Source organism: Athene noctua, chromosome 2 (assembly GCF_965140245.1).
Source record: "Athene noctua chromosome 2, bAthNoc1.hap1.1, whole genome shotgun sequence".
Taxonomy (NCBI): domain Eukaryota; kingdom Metazoa; phylum Chordata; class Aves; order Strigiformes; family Strigidae; genus Athene; species Athene noctua.
The window spans coordinates 135,886,339-135,907,383 of NC_134038.1; the positions used below are offsets into that span (position 1 = coordinate 135,886,339).

The 21,045-nt window shown below is 36.3% G+C and overlaps 1 protein-coding gene across 1 annotated transcript in view; it reads left to right on the forward strand.

The window, feature by feature from the left end:
• Positions 1-13,013, forward strand: part of AHR (aryl hydrocarbon receptor) — a 66,482-nt gene extending 53,469 nt beyond the window's left edge. Inside the window, exons 7-11 of the mRNA XM_074900369.1 lie at positions 804-1,006; positions 2,605-2,714; positions 4,224-4,365; positions 5,142-6,405; positions 10,198-13,013. Coding sequence (XP_074756470.1) covers positions 804-1,006; positions 2,605-2,714; positions 4,224-4,365; positions 5,142-6,405; positions 10,198-10,353 — 1,875 coding nt within the window. The 3' untranslated portion in view covers positions 10,354-13,013. The remainder of the gene's footprint in view (positions 1-803; positions 1,007-2,604; positions 2,715-4,223; positions 4,366-5,141; positions 6,406-10,197) is intronic.
• The last annotated feature ends 8,032 nt before the right edge of the window (positions 13,014-21,045 follow it).

The window sequence follows — 21,045 nt, forward strand, 5'->3', positions numbered from 1 at the left end:
AGCAACTTACTTTATTTGTTAAGTCTTCATAGATGTCTGAGCTGCTTGAACTCGTATGTTTCAGATAGTGACACTAAATGTGTCCCCTTCAACATGTTGTTGCAGCCAGGTGCTAGTTCTCTCATTTCTCATGGCTCACATTCTTCAGTGGAATATGAATATGCATCTGCTTTTGTAAAGTACTGTGTGATTTGCAGATAAAAAAGCATTACAGAGATTATTTTCTGTTTGGTATCTTGTGATGTGTTAAGTCATAATAACTAACAGAACCATAGTTTTCCCTTACTTGGGAAAGGCTGTGCTTGTTTTTTTAAATACATTTTTTGTTAATGCTGTAGATTTTAAGAGAAATGTGGGTTTATCATCTTCAAAGTGACTTCTTACAAGTAGAATGGTTTATATAGGGTTTTGCAATCGTACATATTTGCATATTTTATACTAATGACTGACAGAAATACAAGAGAAATAATGTTATGTTAATTGGACGTATGTGTAACACCATGTTCATTAGAATATTAGAAGATCCAGTTGGCATTTGCTGTTACATATTTGGGGTGTTTTTTACAAAACAACCTTCCCATTAGTTGTTCTTCCAGTGAATTTTTTAGTAGATCTCAAAGTGACATATTCAGGAATATAACAACAGTATTCTGTACTTGTTAGTTAAATTTTGTGTATGCCATGCTACAAAGCTTCAATCTGATGGATCTTAAAAAAATAAATACATGTTTTACATCATAACATAAATATCTTACTCTTAAATATCACTAATGTATAACGATTACTTTTTTCCTCATCCTAAGGCTATGAATTTTCAAGGACGATTGAAGTTTCTCCATGGACAAAACAAGAAAGGGAAGGATGGTGCTACTTTGTCTCCTCAGCTTGCTCTGTTTGCAGTAGCTACTCCCCTACAACCACCATCTATCCTTGAAATCCGAACCAAAAACTTCATATTCAGAACTAAACACAAATTGGATTTCACACCTACTGGATGTGATGCAAAGTAGGTGTAAATTATTCTGCGTAATACTCTAACAATTTGTTGATGAGATATGTTTCAAGTATTTATTTGAAATATAAAGCTGGCTACTGTTTCAGTCAACACCGATGATTGTTTAGGAACTGTTAGGATTTTTCAATTCAGCCCTGCTAGTAAGTAAAGAGAAATGGAATTGTCATAGTGTACTTCCTTGAAAGGGCATATTGCTTGCTGGCTCATTAAAAAAACAGAAGAATCCACCCAAAGTCCCCAAAACAACCTGAAAGACAGAATCCTAATGACTAAGGGAAGAACAAACGTTTGATGTTTAAATCTGGTTGAAATTTGATTTTAGAAGTGATAGAACACTTTCATTTTGTTCTACATGCATGTTTTCTCCTTCAGTTAAAATAGATCTAAAGTACAATGGAAATGTTCTTTACTTCAAAATAAACAAATTAAGTCCTTTTTTCATACTATGCCTTTTACCACTTGCAAACCATTCTTTCCTCTACATAAAAACTGGAAACACTATTGCATTACATGGCAAGAAGCCTATTAAGATGCTTCTTTCTCAAAACAAAAGCCTCTGCCTCCTTCCTTCCTTCCTTTTCCCTTCCTTCCTATTTTTGACTGATAATGCTCTCAGCTTTCAGACTCATTTTCAGTGGAATATCTCATGTGGATTTCCATGTCTACTTATAGGATAATGTAGAGTCAAGTTTCTCAGTATTCTGTCTACTGCTAAGCCAAAATGTTTTTCTTGGATTTTATAAACTGATACTAGTAAAAGTTAACGTTAACACAGGCTTTTCTTTCCTCTGTTTGATTTTTTTCATTATGCTTCACTTGAAACCTCCAATTTTGGTCATGTTTTACACTTTTGCATATATTGTTCCCCATCCCTACTTTTGCTCTTTTTTTCCCTGTCTTTGGATCTCCATTCTTTGTTTCAAATCCTGTTTCAGTCTCTTTCTCACTATTTCATTCTATCATGCATTTCATAGTGCTCACACAAATGCTGTTAAGTTCTTCATCTCCCTGGCCTCTAAGTAAAGTACTCTAATTTTAGCTACCAGTGTCAAACATGACTCTATTGCCAGTACTCTTCTGAGGCATATCTTAGAAAGCTTAAATGCAAGCACAGGAGTCTCAAACCAGTCAACAGCGAAAGGGATGTAGTTCTGAGGTATGCCCTGTTTTGAGTTTTAAGCTACTAAAAATACTAATTTAGGCAAGAAGCTTTAGTTAATTGAAGTTAATTCTACATGCAAGCACCTATAGGTAAATGCTATGAAACAGGGCTAAGCAAACAGTGTCTTTAATTGCAACAAATTGGAACTACCTGATATAAGTGAGTATATTCAAAAGTATGCAATTAAGAGTCTAGCTGAACTGTAGACACACTATTTTTCAATGATCTAGTAATTTTGCTAAAAATATTATGATTTAATTGTATTTTTTTTTATTAGAACTGTCATGCTTCTGCATACAATTGATATTGCATCAAAATGGAGTTAGCATTTGCGTCTGAAATGTTCCAGCCGTAATTAGTTTGCTTGGCATTCATTCTGTGAGTTGATTCATCAGCAGTGTTGCAATTTTTTATTTTTACCTTCCAGAGGAAAGATTGTCCTGGGATACACTGAAGCAGAACTGTGTATGAGAGGAACAGGATACCAGTTTGTTCATGCAGCTGATATGCTTTATTGCGCTGAAAACCATGTCCGAAGTAAGCTTCATTCCCTGAGAAAGGGTGAAAAATCAAAGCATGGATTATATTCATACTGAAAAAATACTATGAAGTACTCTTTTTTTTATTTTAAAGAAAAAAACAACAAACCAAAACACAAAAAGAACACTACCAATTTCATGTGATCTTTTCCTCCCTATAAAAAGTTACTTATTCTGGATGAAGAAATATTTAATATTCCTATCTAGACCCTTTTAGGTTATATATTCCTGTTTCTGTCACATCTTGCTCATCTCACTTCCTTCTCTGCTCAACCCGACTTCTGCTATTTAAACGACTTCCTTTGGGCAAAGGGACTATTTCAAAGATAGCTTTCCTGTTAAGAAGTTAAATAAAGCATTTTCTTTTGATATCAGTGTAAGATTTTTGACAGAAATTCATCTCTGATTTAGCATGCTAGTGTCCTATACATTTCTGGTTTTGATTCTTGGCAGCTTGATTTGGTTTAGGTAACAACTTAAGGAGAGAAGTATAATGTTTTAAGATAAGAAAATAACTGTCAGCTTTCTGATATGTAACTATTTAGTAGACAACTTCTGTCTTTGTCAGCTGTAACATTTTTGTCTTTGGAAGTTACAGAAACATTTTCAGGATATTTTTGTGCTTCTCCTTTTCTACTGGCTTCTCATGAAAATTTTTTTCCCTTTTTCCCCTGATGTGTAATTAAATAATCCCTCTCAGTGGGTTAGTTCTCAACCTGTATTAAGCAGGTTTTCTGTTTTGGGTATAGTTCAGCCACTGTTGCCTGTCAGTGGGTTGATTTATTTGATAGGGTATAAGAAAAGAAATATTTCCAGAACAGAACATTTGAAATTTTGTTTGAAACTTTTTGTTTTAAAACTGGTTTTGCTCAATTTCTGATGCTGATAAAAAAGAGGTCCTGCAGAAAATATTATTTTTGGTAGGATTCTTAAACTTTCCTAATATTTTTTAAATTTAATTTTTATGTCTAGAAATGCAGTGTTTTCGGTGATGTACAACAAAAATGTAGTGTGTTTATCAAGCCTTGCTTAGTGAAGTGATAGTGGGAGTGAAAAATAATGGATTTTGAAGTACCTCTGCATTCACCAGTCAAAATGTGAAAGAATTGGGTTCAGAGCTACTGTGTTTTCTAATTCCTTAAGTCATAGTCACTTTTTGGATGTAAAAGAAACTTTGGCTTTTGTCATTTATGTTCTAGTACTTATTAGTTTCTATTATTGCAGAAATAGTGGATGAAGCTCCATATAGGTTGTTGCCAGTCTCTAGTGGATATCTTAGAACTGCTTGCAGTTTTGGCTTTTATTTTACTATTAAATTAAAGTACACATCTTAAAGGGAATGATCATTCTGTTTCACCAGGAATACATTAGTGCCACACAGAAATGGGTGATTAAGGACATGAGATTTGTAAAATTGCTCTACAAATGGGATTACTTTCATGACATGACAGATTTTCCTATTATTGTTCACTGGACAGTAAACAGTATACTTACTTTTTAACTCTAGTGATGAAGACAGGTGAGAGTGGAATGACTGTATTTAGGCTTCTAACCAAAGAAAATCGATGGGCCTGGGTACAGGCAAATGCACGTCTTGTCTACAAAAATGGAAGACCAGATTACATCATTGCCACACAAAGACCTCTTACGTAAGTCATCTCATAAAGCAGTGTACTTCAAAAACTGAAAACTTTTGAGCTTGTTTATATTGAGGAAGAAATTATTTATTTTTAAATAAACCACCTTTAAATCCTGAACTCCATAAAGAAAACCTCTTTAAATTTGGTAACAAACATTGAAAATAATTCTGGTATTTCAGTATTTATGTGGTATCATCCTTTACATGTAAAACTTTAGACGTTTTGATTTCATATAAAGAATAAGAGCCATGGTGTAAGCACCAAGTTACTCCAACCTATTTTTAATTCAATATCCCTATTAACTGCAGTTTTGTAGAAGAAACAACAGATAACAAAGAAATAAAGCCCTTTATGGTGCTGAACTAAATTTTACCTAGTTCAGCATTATTATACAGGTTAAATAATTTTTTCTATGAAGTCTATAAAACAGAGAAAAGAGATACTTCAGTATAGAGGTATTCAGTTGCTTGCTATGCCAAGAAAAATATAATGCATGGAACAAAGCCCAGTTATTTTTATTTCAGCTCATAATGTACAGAAAATGGTGTATGCAATCTAGATTTAATTACAAATGTAAGATGCAAAGGTGGTATTACAGTCATAAGCTCCTTATTTCATAATCTGCCCCTCGGTTTAACTCAGCCAAATTGAACTGGAGTAGCTAGGAATTTGAAACATGACTACAAATAGAAGTTTGGGGTTTTGTATAGTCATTCCAGGGGACGAAAAGATTACAGTAACTGTTCAGGACTGCAGTATTATGCTATTATATGATTTATTTTCAGAGATGAAGAAGGGGCAGAACATCTGCGGAAGCGTAACATGAAGTTGCCCTTCATGTTTGCCACTGGTGAGGCTGTATTATACGAGGTATCTTTCCCTATGTCGGGCCTTATGGATCCCTCTCAGCTGAAGAATAAAAGCACGACAGGAAAAGGAGCCAAAGCAACGCTACACAATGATTCTGTGGATCCAAACTCCCTGCTAGGTGCAATGTTAAGGCAAGATGAGTCTGTGTATCTCTGCCCTCCAGCATCACATAAACTTTCATTTGAGCGGAACTTCTTTGCAGACAGCAGAGATGAACTGGGCAGTGTTGTTAGCAGTGGCTGGACAGATAATCTCCTACCTGCTGGAAATGACAACATTCTCAAACGGGAGCTAATGGAGTGTTCCCAGGACAGTACTGTTCCACTTCCTGAAGACAGTGCAGCCCTCTTTCAAGATAACAAAACCAGTGATTTGTACAGCATCATGAAAAATCTGGGTATTGACTTTGAAGACCTAAAGTGTATTCAGCAGGATGAGGAGTTTTTAAAAACTGAATTATCTGGTGTGGATGATATTGGGGACATCGACATAACTGATGAAATCCTGACTTACGTTCAGGATTCCTTAAATAAGTCTGACTTCTTATATTCAGGCTGTAACCAGCAACAGCCCCTGATCCAGAATGAAGGTTGCTTGGTACAGCAAGAGTTAGATCCACATCAACTTCATCAGCACCAGAAACAGCTCATGGAGCAGCAACAGCAGCAGCAGCAGCTCTGTCAAAAGATGAAACATATGCAAGTCAATGGGATGTTCACAAATTGGAGCTCTGACACCAGCATGCCTCTTAGCTGCTCGCAGCAGCAGCCCCAGCAATATGTATTCCCTGGCATGCATGCCACTACATCAGAGTTATCTTACAAATCAGAAGTAAACACTTCCCCTTATGCGTGTAGGCAAGAGTTTATACCTTACAAGCAACCCCCAGCAACGATGCCACAACTTTCTAATTTTGCTCAAATGGATTTCCCTGTAGCAGATTTTGACAGATTGACCTATTCTGATTCTTCCAACTTGGAGGATTTTCTCAGTTGTTTGCAGCAAGTCCCTGAAAATCATGAGTGTGGGATAAACTCCGAGTCGGTTATGCTAACTCCTCAAACATGCTATGCAGGTGCTGTTTCTATGTACCAGTGCACACAAGAAGCACAGCCCAGCTGCATGGATCAAATGCAGTATGATCCTATGATGGCAAGTCAACAAACGTTGTTGAACAAGGTAAGGTAAACAGCATCGCTGTATCGCCTGCATTTTGAATCGTGTTTTTACTGGTTTGAGTGGCTACTGGGATGCAGAGTTTGTCACAATTGAATCACTGAGTTTGAAACTGATGGGTTAGCAGTGTGTAAATGTCCTTGATTTATTTGTTCATTAGATTGAAAAGGGTTGTGTTTGGTCAAGTTTTTATATATGTGTATCCACAGACTGGTTGCTCTCTGGCACTGTTAAAGCAAGAGTGAATGAACTAGTCTGTTGTACCTACCAGTAATTTTCCCAGTAGGAGCAAAGGGAAAACAGATTGGTCAAAAGCTTGGTATTTGCTTATTTAGAGGAGTGGAATGATGTCAGTAATATTGTCTCACACATTCATTTTTATGAAATGTGCTGTAAGGATCCAGAAAAATATCTTGGTTTTAGTGTTCTCTAGCTACTCAGATTCTTCGATGATTTTGGAATTGCTTAAATTATCAGATTATAATATCACATAAATAGCATGAAATATTAAGAACTATTGCATTTCTACACACAATGATATTGCAAAAATATTTTTCTATATTGTCATAAGTGAAAGTCATCTCATTCTGCAAGCTGCTGTCTAAATTGTCTACTGAAGACAAAAGAGCAGGAAAAAATTATATTTCACAGGTAAAATTAACTTACAAATAAAAAAAAAATCGATTACTAAGGCAGTTTCTGATCCTGAATAAACTTTGTTGAAGTACTTTTGATTGTACTATTTTATTTCTGTTAATGCTGCTCAAGTACAGAGCCTCAATTCTTTTTTATTACCTCAGTGAGTTAATGTTCTAAAGTACTGATCCTACAAATGCTTATGCACATGCATAAGCATTTACAGAATTAAAGTATTAATTGGCATTTAACCTACACAAGACAGAGGTGAGGAATGCAAGTAGAACATAACTAGTTTTCTGGTATGTTTAATACAACACCTATCCTTCCGAAGTGGAAGCCTTTTCCACTATGCTTCACTAGTGGAAAAAATGTAGTTGCTGAATTGCAGAACAGTTCAGCAAGATGAATAGCTTCTGCCCAATTGCCCAAGGGCTGAAATAGCATGAAGTGACTTTGGCGAACTGCAGTGCTCAAGCTTGCACAGTACTTGGCTGTATGTTTCCTGGCTGTAGTCAGTGTTATTAGTCCTTCATAGTGCTTGATAGTAGGGTTGCAGAGCAGTTTGAGAGTCATCCAAGTCTGTTATTGGTATAGAATTATATAGAATTGTTATTTTCACAAAAGCTCTACTGTTTTTTTTGCATCAGTTTTGAACAGCCAGTGCAGAAGCAATTCCATTTCTTTCTTTTTAATGGTTGGTTTCAAATACATTTATTTTGTAGGTTATTTTCTTGTTATGTTGCCTTAATAATTTTTGTTATGCCACATTTTTGTTATTTTTTTGCTTATTTTTTCTTATCTATCTGTAAAACATTTAATGACTAAGATGACCTCTCTGAATGCAATAAATAAATACATCTATTATACTTCATATTTACTAGGATGCTGTGCTGCAGTAATAATATTGCATTTAGCTTGTTTGTCATGAAAAATTGAACAAAGGCCACTTTGTGAAAAGTTATCCTTACTTAAGTTGTTCAGAGACAAATTCAGCCCCCTTGCTATGGTATACTTGTACTGTGTGGATCTGGATAGCATTGCATAAGCAGAAACCTGCTGCAGAACTGATATTACCCTTCTGCATGTTAGCTCCTGTTTACCTCTGAAGAGAACTGCTGAACATTTGTTGAAATGAGCTTAAAAGAGGAGCATGCTTCTTGATGAGATAAGGAAGGATTATTCACACAACCCCTTTTGTAAAAGAATGATTGTAGATAGCTGATCTCCAGGTCCTTGTGGGTCCAACACTTCTGTATGTCAGTTGGGTGCAGTGGGGGGTGGGAAGAGACTGCTTGTTCCTAAACCAAACAGACTTTTGCAGCCCACACTGCTATATACTATTCACATGAAAAAAAAAACAACATCTCTTGTGTCAGACTGTACTCAGTTTTGACTTCTAGTCACATCTACCAATTAAAATTTTTATAGATTGATGCAAAGTAAGGCTCTGTGTAAACCAAAGTTGTTACATTGAGAAGTGTTTTAATGTAGAAACATTTTTTTACCTAGAAATGTCATTGCTCCAGAGAAAGATAACTCTAAATATGCTTATATTACAGAGAATGTATTTAGTCTTATATCACAGGAGTTAAGAACTTTAAAATATGAGGACCTATGGGAACTAGTAAGTCAGAAGGATAGCTGCTGCACCTGGAGTGATCTTGTAAAATATCACCTATACCAAACCCATGATAGCAAATAATACACATTTCTTTATTGTAAATAGGGAGAATGTATCGCTGCTTATGATAATAAACTTAAGGTTTGATTTTATTGCTAATTGGTAACTTGAGTAAGGATGCGACTAAGCAGCTAGGATACTGCTGTCTGAGCTTATGTTCACACAGCCAAAGTAGGGCAGTCTTTGTGGCTGGATTTAGCACACTGACATCCCTAGCAGCGGTTGGGGTCTGGAGAGGGGACAGATGCTACCCAAGCCATGATTGCTATACTTTTCTCAACCTTCTAACTCCCATCGATTTCTACATGAAAAGTCTAGGGGATTAGAAAGCCAGAAAGGTCTGTTGTGGTCATCTGCCTTGACCTTCTGCCTAACTTGTAATTGTGGTAGGGTCATAGCCAATGTAGTCTAAAAACACTTTCAGTGATGGACAGGGCAGAAAGGCCTTAGATAGTTTGATAGCTTAAGATCGATATTCCTTTATTAAGCAAGAAAAACCTTGCTAAGTACTAAATTCTGTGTTGAAAACTTTCTTAGAAATTTTAATGGGCATGCTCATCTTGTTAATGAAGAATATTGAAATAATCATCTTCTGTCAGAAGTAATCCCAATTTATGTTATCGTAGCTGTCTTTAAAAGTATGGCAACTTTGATAAAAAACATAATTCACCTCTCCATAGTCTTGTTGTTAAAAATTTAGAAGAACCGTACAGTTAGTTCAGTGTTTGTGCACAAGGAAAAAAAAGCAATTTCCGAAACCCAGCATGTTCTGACAGATGAATGAATGTGTAATACGTGTTTTTAAGGACAAACCTTAAATGAATGAGTACTTAGGATATAAGTTACTCCTGAAGAGATGATGGAAATGTTTAAAATACTTTGTTGTATTTTCTTTGCATGACTGAGTGAAGTATTTTATAGTTAACGTGACTTTTCTGTAGCATGACAGGAAGCATTACATCAGATGATTAATCCTATGAACAATTATGCTGAGACTGATGAAAGCCACTCATTGCTCTTACTTGGCATTGTCACTATGAAAATTGTCAAAAAAGCCCACCCTATGACAGCTCTGTGTGGATTGAATGTAGTATGCTTCAGCTTCTTAATAGGATTGCACGTGCATTCCTGGAAGAGCTGTAAAGTCTGATTCCCACTGCAGACATGAAATTATGCAAAAAGGTTGCTTTTAAAATGCAACAGCTGGATGTGGAAATTGAGTGCTCAGTCAGACTGCGCTTTCTACAAATGGAAGCTCTATTACACTTTAGATAATAGTGATGTTTCTTTACTTAGCCAGAAGTAGGACTCCCACTGACTTCAACGTGGGTAAGTTTCACTCATGATTCAAACCCTACTTTAATGTGAATTTAATTCTCATCATTCAGCATTAGTGTCTTTAGAAGGATTTTTAAAAACTTATCAATAAATTGGTTTCCCATACTAACCATTTATATGGTCTTTTTTCCTGCCAGTTCCAAACCAGTTTCAATGGAGGAAATATAAATGAAGCATATCCCTCTCAGTTAGATGTGATCAGTAATGTACAGACTGCCACACATCTTCAGCCTCTTCATCATCCGACAGAACCCAGATCCTTCTCCGATTTGGCATCTAGTGGATTTATGTGATTCAGATCTAGAGCTCCATCTGTGATTTTGTCTGGGCATCAGGCTGCTCTGAGGAAAAGCTTGATAAGTCTATCTTTGAGTACCGGACTTTAACAGCTAAATTCCATTTTGAGAATATGAGGTTGGTTGCACTATATACTGGTGGATATGTAGTCCAAGACCTGGCTTTTTAGAGTGACAGGTGGGATTAAAACTTTTGACTAAAAGTATGCGTGTGCTGTTTTCCATCAGATTGACTGTGTCACTGCAGTATGGATTACATATGTACTACAGACTATGTCATGCTATACAACATAAGATAAGGCAAATGGTTTTGTTGTTTAGAAAATAATTGGGCACTTTACAAGTAGCATCAATGGCACAAGGAAGATGATTTCACACATGGATTATTTCTAGACTTTATTTTTGAAAAAATATTAAAAGCTCTGAAATCATGAGAATCAAAAGCACTTAATTTTAATGCATAGTAAGCTCTTTAATCACTTATTTTATATTTAAATCCTTTTGTTTTAAGTCTCCATTTCTAGCACTTTAATAGAAGGCTTAATACAAGGATATGATATGCAACTTCAGGTTTTCTATGAAACAGACCCCTTGCATTCCTCCTTTTCTTGTCAACCTTAAGTGCCTCACAATTTAGCTACCTTGTTTCTGATGGGAGCTTATTTTAGCAAAACTCACTATAAATGTCATCCATATTATGTGAACTTTTATCTAACATCTACAGTGCTACTGGCTGTATATTTTTTTATTTTCTCCCCTAAAAATAATTTGTTTAGAGAATGACTTAATTCTTTATCTGTGAATTTGTTACACTATGATCAGGAGTGATTACTGTTCTGACTTTAGTTCAGCTAAAGAGTTTTGGTTTATTCTATACTGCTTTTCTGCTTTCTTCAGGTAATACAGGGTATATTAAAAAAGCAGATTTTGCTGAGGGGAAGGAGCCTCAGGTTTAGTTTTAGATTATTAATGCTGAAAAACATGTGCCTTATCTTGTGTTAAAATGCTCATAATATTCTTTAGAAATAATACAAGGCTGCTCTATGCAAATATTTTCATTAAAATTGATATTGAAAAGGATTGCATGTTAAATTCAGGGGAAAGGAGTCTCAGTAGCAATTGGTATTGATGTTTACGTTGACTGCAGTTTTCAATGTTCGTAGCGGGGAAAGGGTCAGTTTTGGTTTAAACTTTATCCCTAGCAAATTGCACTGCAAAGTACAGAGAGGTTATTCTCTCTATGTATGTTGATCCATTTGAAAAGCTTTGTGCAAAATGTGAAAATTCAGAAAAGAAAAAAGTCATTAGAGAAATTCTCCTTGCAATAGGTTTTATTTTCAGGAAAAAAAATCCACATCCGTAAAAACATTCTGGGTTTTTGGTTTGTTTTTATCTGAGAGGATTGTTAAAATTGCAGACACCAACGTTTGGTGCAAAATAATAATCTACGTGAAAAATACAGAAATGTGTATATGTTCAAAATATTTCATACTCTTGTGTGTTGTATAGTTCATATATAATAAAATGTCTTTGTAAAATATTTTTAACCCGTAAATTTTAAAGTGTTACATCATTATATGTTAAGAACAATTTTATTACATTTGTTATATATAATATAAAATGGTAATTTAGCCGGTTTGTTTAAAACAAGCAAAAGTAAATTGGCTCCCTCCAGAAGGTTGTTAATATTGTTTAATACAAGGACAATCATTTACAATTGTAATCCTTTCATAGCTGAAATGTGCTTTCTTTGAAGAAGAGCATATTTTCTTCCATTCTGTGTGATGTGATATGCTAGGTCAAACTTCTAATTCAGTAACAATTTTTCAGATTAATAAATTCAGCAGTTCTTTTAAGTAAAATTACCGTATATGAAAGGGACGTTAAGGAAGCAATTACTATTCAGGAAAAGCCCATAAAGACATTGTGGGTTGCTTTTTTTTTTTTTAATGTTTCAGATTTTGTTTCCAGCACAAGACATCAGTTACAGATTTAATATCATTAGAATTAATTTGTGACTCTGTCATTTTTTAATTGAAGGTCTTGTTTTAAGCCAATATCTGAAACGTCTTCCATATCTAGCTAGTTTATCAAGTCTGCATTTGAACTTGCAAATTAAAAAATGCTGTAAAACCAGAAGGTTCAAAGGGATGATGTATGTTTTACATCTTACAAACCAGTATATATCCTGTTTATGAATTTAGTTAAACCAAATACTTGTTGTCCTATCACTAAGTGCCAAGGATGCAGTACTGCAACTGTGCTGCCCTACTTACTGTAAACAAATTAGTTGTTTATATGCATATCAGTGTATTTTGTGCATTATCTTATGCGTACAACATTGACTGTATTAGTGCACTCTTGATCTGCACCAAACTGTACCTACAGTGCACGGATGTTTCTGAATTGGATCTCTATTAGCCCTTCGGGTCTGTTATAAGTAACATTTATAACCCAGTGTTAGTCAGTATTACTACCCATTTTTGTACAAGTTTTCTTAGCTTGTTTTTCTCCAGTTCTTACCTCTCCTTTGCTATGCCTGCACATACCATGCAATACACCTCTTGCGTTAAGGTATGGTTTTGTAGCGCTCTTGCTCATCTCCAGTAAAGTTTGTAAGACATAATATATGGTAATAAAATAATCACTTGAATGTAGCTGAAATGTATGTTCTTTTACTGCAAAAATGTTTGATTTCAGCAGTACACAAAAAAATACATTATCATACCATTACTAATATCTGTTGAGAGCTCATCATCTAATAGTTTACAAAACTATTGTTATTTACATCACTGTAGACTTTGCACTTCTCTGAATATTAGATGCAAATACAATGTATATAATTTAGTGGTGAACAAATGTGTATTTGTCCATGGAATTAGTATTTTATACTTGCATGAAAATGAGTTTATAAATAAACTTTGTAAATAGTAAAACACAATTAGCAGTTGGAAGGCTTCTATATTCATTGCTTAGTGACAATAAATTCGCAGTTGAACAGTACTGAGGCAGGAACAGATTTCTGCATAGATGCTGCTAAAAATAAGAAGCATTTTCTCCTTTGAGATTTGTAGCTGGCCATTGGTGACCTACTTACTGTTTATTGTTATCTCATAAATAGTGGTTTTAAGTTAAGAAAATTCTTTTGGTTTATTTCTAAGTACTCATACTACGGTTTCCTGGGTGCTATACTGACTGCATGATAATCTTTTAAAATCAATTGTAATGCTGAATCAAATGTTTCACTGTAATCCCCTATGCATTTTAAGAAATTTACAGTAGTTCTTTGGTCTAGTGACGTCATGGTCAAGAATTTAATTTATTTCAACTACTCTATCTTGTAGTGTATTAAGACACATGTCTTATCCAGAATCAGTACTAGGCTATGAACTCTGTATGTAGGTCCTCTTGTTACTGTACGTGCATAGCACAAAAACCCCAAGCTAAGATACAAGAGTAATTCAACCAGGCTGCAGGTCTGTTAAGTAACATCTGGAAATAATCAGGCAGTAATATAAGGCCATCCTTTTCTGTAGTCTGTTTTTATTTGTTAAAAGGATACCTTCAAGCCACATATCAACCTGTTCCCGAAGTATAAGACTGCACTGTCCAGTTTTGTTTGAAGGGGAGAGATACTTTCTTCTGAACTGAGACATTTTCTTTGATTTATGGAACTCGACTTCTAATTCAACATGAAAGTTAACAACCATGGTGGTATCTAACCTACACTAGGCCATTGTGTCATAAGCTCAGGCAGTATGTTGGTGGAATTTGTTATCTTACTCAAGGCTCTGTCAGAGGGCGGCTTTCTCAGATATCTCTTTTGGAGATGCATTTTCATAGTGAGGAACCACATTTCCCACTCACACGCTTAAACTGAGAGCTGTTTTATTCTCAGGTGATTTTGTTCATGTGAGAACTGGCTTATTAAGTTAGGTTAAAGTAACTATCTAGAATGAGAGTCTGATTCCACTCTTAGTATTTTTATGCTGTCCATTGATTAAGTTAACAAATTATCTTCCTGCCTTCTTCCTTCTCTGCCTAGGCATCCTTCCCTGCAAGCTGACACTTTTAGTGCTAAATAAGTAATACTAGAACAAAATAGCTTTAGACATCCAGAATACAAGTTGACATCTTAAGCTAATGAAATTCCAGTCATCGTTTACTCTGCATAATCTGAACACTTAATGATTTCCAGTATGGCCTACTGTTCGCAACCCTTTCACTTCTGTTCCCTCCAGTGAGCAATATGCACTTTGACTGCTTACCAGGGAATCTGAGCCAGCTCTCCAGAACACCCATTCTTACTCTCAAGCAAGTTCTAGTGCACTGATTTTTGTGGTGAACCTATGTTTTATAAATACTCTTATCTCTTGCTCTTTCTGACAAGAAGGACCGGAATAGTAAGGCATCGGCAGCCAAGTGCAAAAATGTTCAAAAATTCAACCAAAGGTGTGAAATCAAAGATGTGATCAGTCTATGGGATAAGGAGGTTTCTTCTTTATAACCTAACCTTTTTAGTCAAGGTCCAGCAGGCAATGTTATTAGCATTGAACAAAGCTAGACAAAATTTAGTTTCCGTTGTATCCAGTCTTTGAGAAAGGGAAAGGTTCCTCAGCATTGAGATTACTGTGTTTTTTTTACTTTATACTGAAGCCAACAGGCTCTATCTTCTCTTGAATCCAGACTGGCTGCAAATTAAATATTAAGCAATATTCAGAAATTTAAAAACTTCGGATTTTTTTACTGTTTTGAAGGTTGTGTGTGATAATGTCTGAATGTCTAAAATCTGTACAAATGTTTGTGAAGTTTTATAAAAAAATTATAAAAACAGAAGAGGGAGCCTAAGGGATGTTGGGACTAATTGAATATTATTAAGTATGATGTATTCCAGTGAAACAGTTCTTCCTGTATTTACAAAATGACAAGGGAAAAGAGAAAAAATTTTGACCAGGTTTTTCCCTTTTTACTGACTATGGACATGAAGACTTCCCTCAATATGGAATAGTGGGTGTTGTGTTGGTAGGTGGTATAAGCCAGAGGAACTTGGCTCCTTGCTAATTAATGTAAGAGCTAAATTAGAAGAAACTATTGAATTTACTTAGTGGCATTAGTCAGTGAAGTTTTTAGAGGGAAGTGCAGGAAGAGCAAGGATGGTCTCACCCTTAAGGTGAGGGTATCTGTATTCTCTTCCAATTTATGAATCATTATCCATACTTTTTTAAAGAGCAAAATTTATATCTTCCGAGTTGTTACTCAGCTGCCAACTACCTTGATTCTTCCATAACCATTCAGATCCTGGCAGCACTGATCTACTTGGCTAAGTCCTCAGAGTTGCATACCAGGTGTTTCCTGCATCTCTGTGGGCCCCAAACATTCTGAACAAATTTGTCCAGCAGAAAGTAGCTAGAAAGTCTATGCTGCCGTATATGGTTTTTAAAGCACATGTTTTCCAAGTTCTCATCAACATTGTAATCATCAGTCTCTCTGAGACCTGTTTCTACAGAAGCTGCAAATTGTTCTTCCAGGTTACAAATGGAACTATAGAGAAGAGGAAAATTATTTTCTACCAGTAGAGCTTCAAATACAGTGCTAAGAGCTGGTCAATGGCTTTACAGTAGTGACAATCATTATGAAAAATATAACAGTCCTTTGCTTGCAGAAGTCCCTAAAATTACTGGATAAAATGGTATAGCATTTATGAGTCCCTGGTGGGTGGTGATAGTGTTGCTGTGTAACATGCGCATGCATGCACACCGAGCAGCCTGTGATTGTGAAGGCACATGATAATGTGCCAAAGAATGTTCTAATTACACTGGCATCTAATCAAACCTTGAAAGGCTAATAAGAGCCTGTGACACCTCATTCAATATAAAGAAGGATCTGCATTAAACTTCAGTCCTAGACATAATCAGCACATAAACTTTTATGTACTTAGCTTTATGGCTCAAGTCTACTTTCAGTCCCTTAATAGTTCTTAATAAAATAAATAAAAGGAAATTCTCAGGCAAAGAAAAGTTTTGCTAACTTAATGCTTCAATTTTAATATTGCTAGGTAAAACAACAATGGCAGGAATTTTGGACCAAGAGTATTATTGTTAAGGGGCAGAAATATGGAAATGATCAGTTAAAAGAATGTAGATAAACCTCATTAACATGCTTCTAAATTCTTGCTTTTCCCCTCAACTATGGCTGTATGTAGTCACATTCATCAAGTTTGTTCCATTCCCTCCTTGTTTTGCAGACATCTAAAAGCAGCATTTAAAATATTTCTTGCTACAAATGAGAAAGATTTTCTGATCAGCTGTGACTTCAAAACTTGTGGAAGTTCAAAGTACTTTGAAGCCAGCATGCTAGTTGCTTTCTAATGATAAAATTTGGACAAAAATGAAACATGTGGCAAAAGTTTCAGATCTGAGTGGATGCACCACTGGAACATTTTTCATTGCTTTTATTTACTGTTAGAAGTAAGGTATTTGTGTATTAATGGACATGCTTACCTATATCCTCTCAAGAGTCATATAAACCTTGTGTAGAACCTGCTTCAATAGATGTTAGCAGAATAAGACCAATACAAGCCTATCATTTAGATGATATCAATGTTGTTTGTAGCCTCTGCTGCTTCCTAATAAACACCTGTGTAGCTTCTGCAGAAAAGACCATAGTAAAATATGAAAGTCTGTTCAAATCACTTGGGCAGGTAGCTCCCAGATGGCAAAGGCAGACAAGAAGTTCAGACAGCTGTGGGAGTCTGTGTAACAAGAATGGCCATTTCATGGCTGGAGAAGTTGCCCGTTTCCTCAGGGAGCAGGGTAGCAAGACTCCTGCCACAATGCTGTGCCATAGCTGAAGTCACTAACGGGACATGCAAAGGACAAATACAACTCAGAATTGCTGCCAACGTTCTTAACTCCTTTATAGACACTGCAGGGAGATCCATATTGCTAAGTACTTCTCACACCACAGGGCCAGGAGCTGACTGTAAATTCCTAGACCAGACTTGTCTGAGACAATTGTGAAGAAACTGGTGACTCCCTTTTATGCAAGAGCCTCGTGGTTCTAGTATATCCTTTCTGCTAGGGCTTGACTGGCAGCAGGAAGGACTGCATTCAAATGTAGAGCTCAAATCCAGGAACTTGGAATAACTGATCTAAATTACTTAATGCTTAAAATGAGCTGTCTTCCCTGCTTGCAAACAAAGATCACTTAACAGTTGTTATTTAAGGTGGGGGGAGAAAATGCCAACAAGTTGGGTAAACAGGATGATTTATAACACCTAATGCCTAAAGCAAATACCAAACTATTTTAGACTCCGTTTTCATCTGATGTGGCAACTGTTGGGTCAACTCTTGTCCACCTTGCAATATCACTTAAGCAGTAGCAGCCCTCAGCTGACAAAACCTGTTGGGTAACACAACCCAATTTGAACAGCTGCTAAGTTGCTTGTGCTATCTGCTTTCTGTAGCTTTGCCGTACTTCTTTGCTACTCTTCTTTGCAACTTCTCACTGCTCTCTGTCCCTCGCTCTTCCAGCCACTCTCTTTACCATGGCACATTGGTGAGTGGTTCCTGCTACAGCAACTCAGAGTGGGTAACAGTAAATAACACAGACTTCTATTCCTGCTACAGCAACTCAGAGTGGGTAACAGTAAATAACACAGACTTCTAACATACATGTTAACGTGCATTACCTTAAGGAGCTTTTCCTACTTTGCACATACAGGGAATTTTTGCATAATAGTCCTTAATTCACCTTTAGTGGAGAGATTGATTATTTTTTTTTTTTTTTTTAAGGCCTTGGCCATCAGTCTTACAGCAGAGTTGGCAAGTAGAATACCTGTCTTGGGTCTGTCCCTTGTCATCGCTATTCCTCCTCTATCCCCTGTGTGCTGGGAACAGGGACCTCGCCCTGGTGCTAAGACTCAAGGCGATAGTTCAGTGCTCTCACTGCCAGTTGAGTCATGTCTTCCCTCAAAGCAGCCTTTCTCAACTTTTTGGCCTGTCAGTCTTCATGCAGCCCTGAGTCAATTCTTCTGCCCAGGAGGAACCAATCCGCTGCCAGCAGTGAGAGGTAGGTAGCAATTCCCTAGCTAAGATAAACATACCCAGCCAGGTATTACAGCCCACTCATGTTCCCTCCTTCCTCCCCACGTTAGAGGAATAGAACTTCTACATACTACTTCCACCCTCTTTGAAGCCTTTTATAACTTCCTAATTGTAACCCAAAATTTGAGAGACTGCTTTAAAAATAGCATGCAACAAATGATGAAGGACCTCCTTCCATCCCTCAAGAGCCAGTATTTGACCTTTCATTTACCATACTATATTTTTAGTAGTATAATTTCAGATACAATTATCTTTACTCAGCTTCTTAAATCATGCATGAAATGCTTTTTGAGAGCCACATTAACAACTAGCTGCTCAGCTTGCTGGAATTAGAAACCAGATATGTTGTTTTATTTACAGACTGTGGTTTTGGTGTAGATTGCTATAATAAAGAGGAAAGGTCCCTTTGGTGTTCTTTAATTTATGACACACTGTAAAATGTCCAGGCACATTTTGCCTAGTAGCAGAAGGAGGAAAAATAGTAACTCTTGGCTGGAGATTAAAAAAGTCTCACTCACCATGAATGTATTTTGAGATCCTGCACGTTTGGGAGCAAATCAGCTACTTATCTGCTTCTGGGATCATGCTCATTTGTAACCACAGTGCAGGCTCTGTGGCTTTTAAGATTTTTTTTGTTAGTCTGCCTAAATAAAATCATTCGTATCAGATGAATGTCAGTATAGTTCCATTAAGATTACTTTAAAGAGATCTTTAGACTAACATTTTTGGCCTTGCAGGATAAATTGCATCCTGTTCTGATTTTTCTGATTCTTAATGTCTCAAAGCCTGCTTTTTAGGCACACTTGAAACTAAAAATAGTCAAGCGCTGTGAATTGCAGCTATATTGTGCTTATTACCCTGCTCATGTAAAGTCTTGTCATCGTTCTGCTGGAGTGTTTCCTAGGGAGCTGCATAAACAAGCTATGACCTATGGCTGTCTAGTTTGTGATCAGACTGTTTAATCTCTTTTTATCAGTAAGAAACCTTCAAAGTTTCTATTTCACAGCAAAGCCTTTAGTAGAAGAACATCACCTGATTAACTTTAATCAACTTTAATCAGTAAATAGAAATATTACTAGTGAATCACAGAATGATGCAAGGGCCGCTTACATCATCTCTCACCAACAGAACAGGATTCTTCATTGTTGCATAAAAGCTTTGTCTGTCTGACTGGGGCAACTGTGGTAAATTCTATTCACTCAAGAGTGTGTTCAGCCTGTACAAGTCCTCCCTGCGAGAAAGATTTCCCTTCATTCGTCCTCACTTTTCCAGCTCTTAATTTCTTCCTACTACTCTCTTCATGTAGGTATCTCAAGATACTGCCTCCCAGATGGCCACACAACAAAATATTTCTTGACTATTACGCTTAGTCATTTTGTAGTTGAACAGTATATATTCAGAAATTGGTTTCTCCATACAACATGCAATAAAACAGTTGGTATGAAGAGACAAGTTCAAAGAAATAGACCAATCCATCAGAAGTAGCAACTGACCAGCTCCTATTTTTTCTTGAAAAGAAAGCAAGTTCTTCAACAAAAATCCTCCATCCTTTCCCTTGTAACAAAAGCCCATTGTTATTATTCTGTTTCCAAAATCCTAGGAAGCTGGGGTTTTGGGTGGGTGTTATTTTTTGTTGTTTTCTTTTTTTCTGAAACTGAATACAGTCCATTATCTCAGTACTGAACAAATAGACATTAGTTGAATCAATTGTTCACTGTATTAGAGACATACATACATGGGAAAATCTCTTACCTCCTTCTTTATATGAGGGAATTCCTTATTCATGACAGATTTGTATTGGTTTGATTTTGTTGAATGTTATGTTGCAAACTCATGTCAAATATCCTGTGCAGTGTCTCTTTTTCCATCACTAAGATTTCTTTGTTTTCTTCATACTTTCAAAGAGGTGACAGTCTGCATTTCCCCCCCAAAAAAAAAGATAAAAAGGAAAGGGAGAACTCTTCTGACAGAAGCAGATGCAGCAGTGAGATGTTAGATAAAATTGTGAAAGAAAGACAGACCAAAATATTAAGGAGGGTTGGGGGAGTAATAGGAGATCCAGTGATGGTCCCTTGGGTGTTAGTTAGAGGTGCCATTGTGTAGGGCACTCAGACCTAGACTGAGCTAGCTTGTGCTCTCTGAACAATCTATATGACTTAATGGATTTCTCCCATCTTTTATTCATGACTTTGCTTAGTCCATGACTGGGGCCTTTCATTCTATGGGAAAAACATGTGTCCGCAGCCCAAGAGTGGATGCTTGCCTATGTGCTTTTAAAGGGCTCATAGTTGCCTGCCAAATTGCTTTTTTCTTTTTGGTTTCATGTAGTTTTGAAAATCATACAAAACCTTTGGAAGTGACTCACCCAAACATTTCAAAATCCCTCCAGAAAAGTTAGAAAGGGAAGGTGTTTACCCTCTAACTGACAGCCTTTGTGTGTCATATCTCAGCCTGCAGCAGGTGTTCTCAGCTATCATCAAGATGCTTTCATAGCAGCTGAACATGCATCTTCCTTCGCCCATGATATTGTTTTATCTCATGGAACTCGACAAACTGCATCATGTTATTTGAGATTCTTTACAAA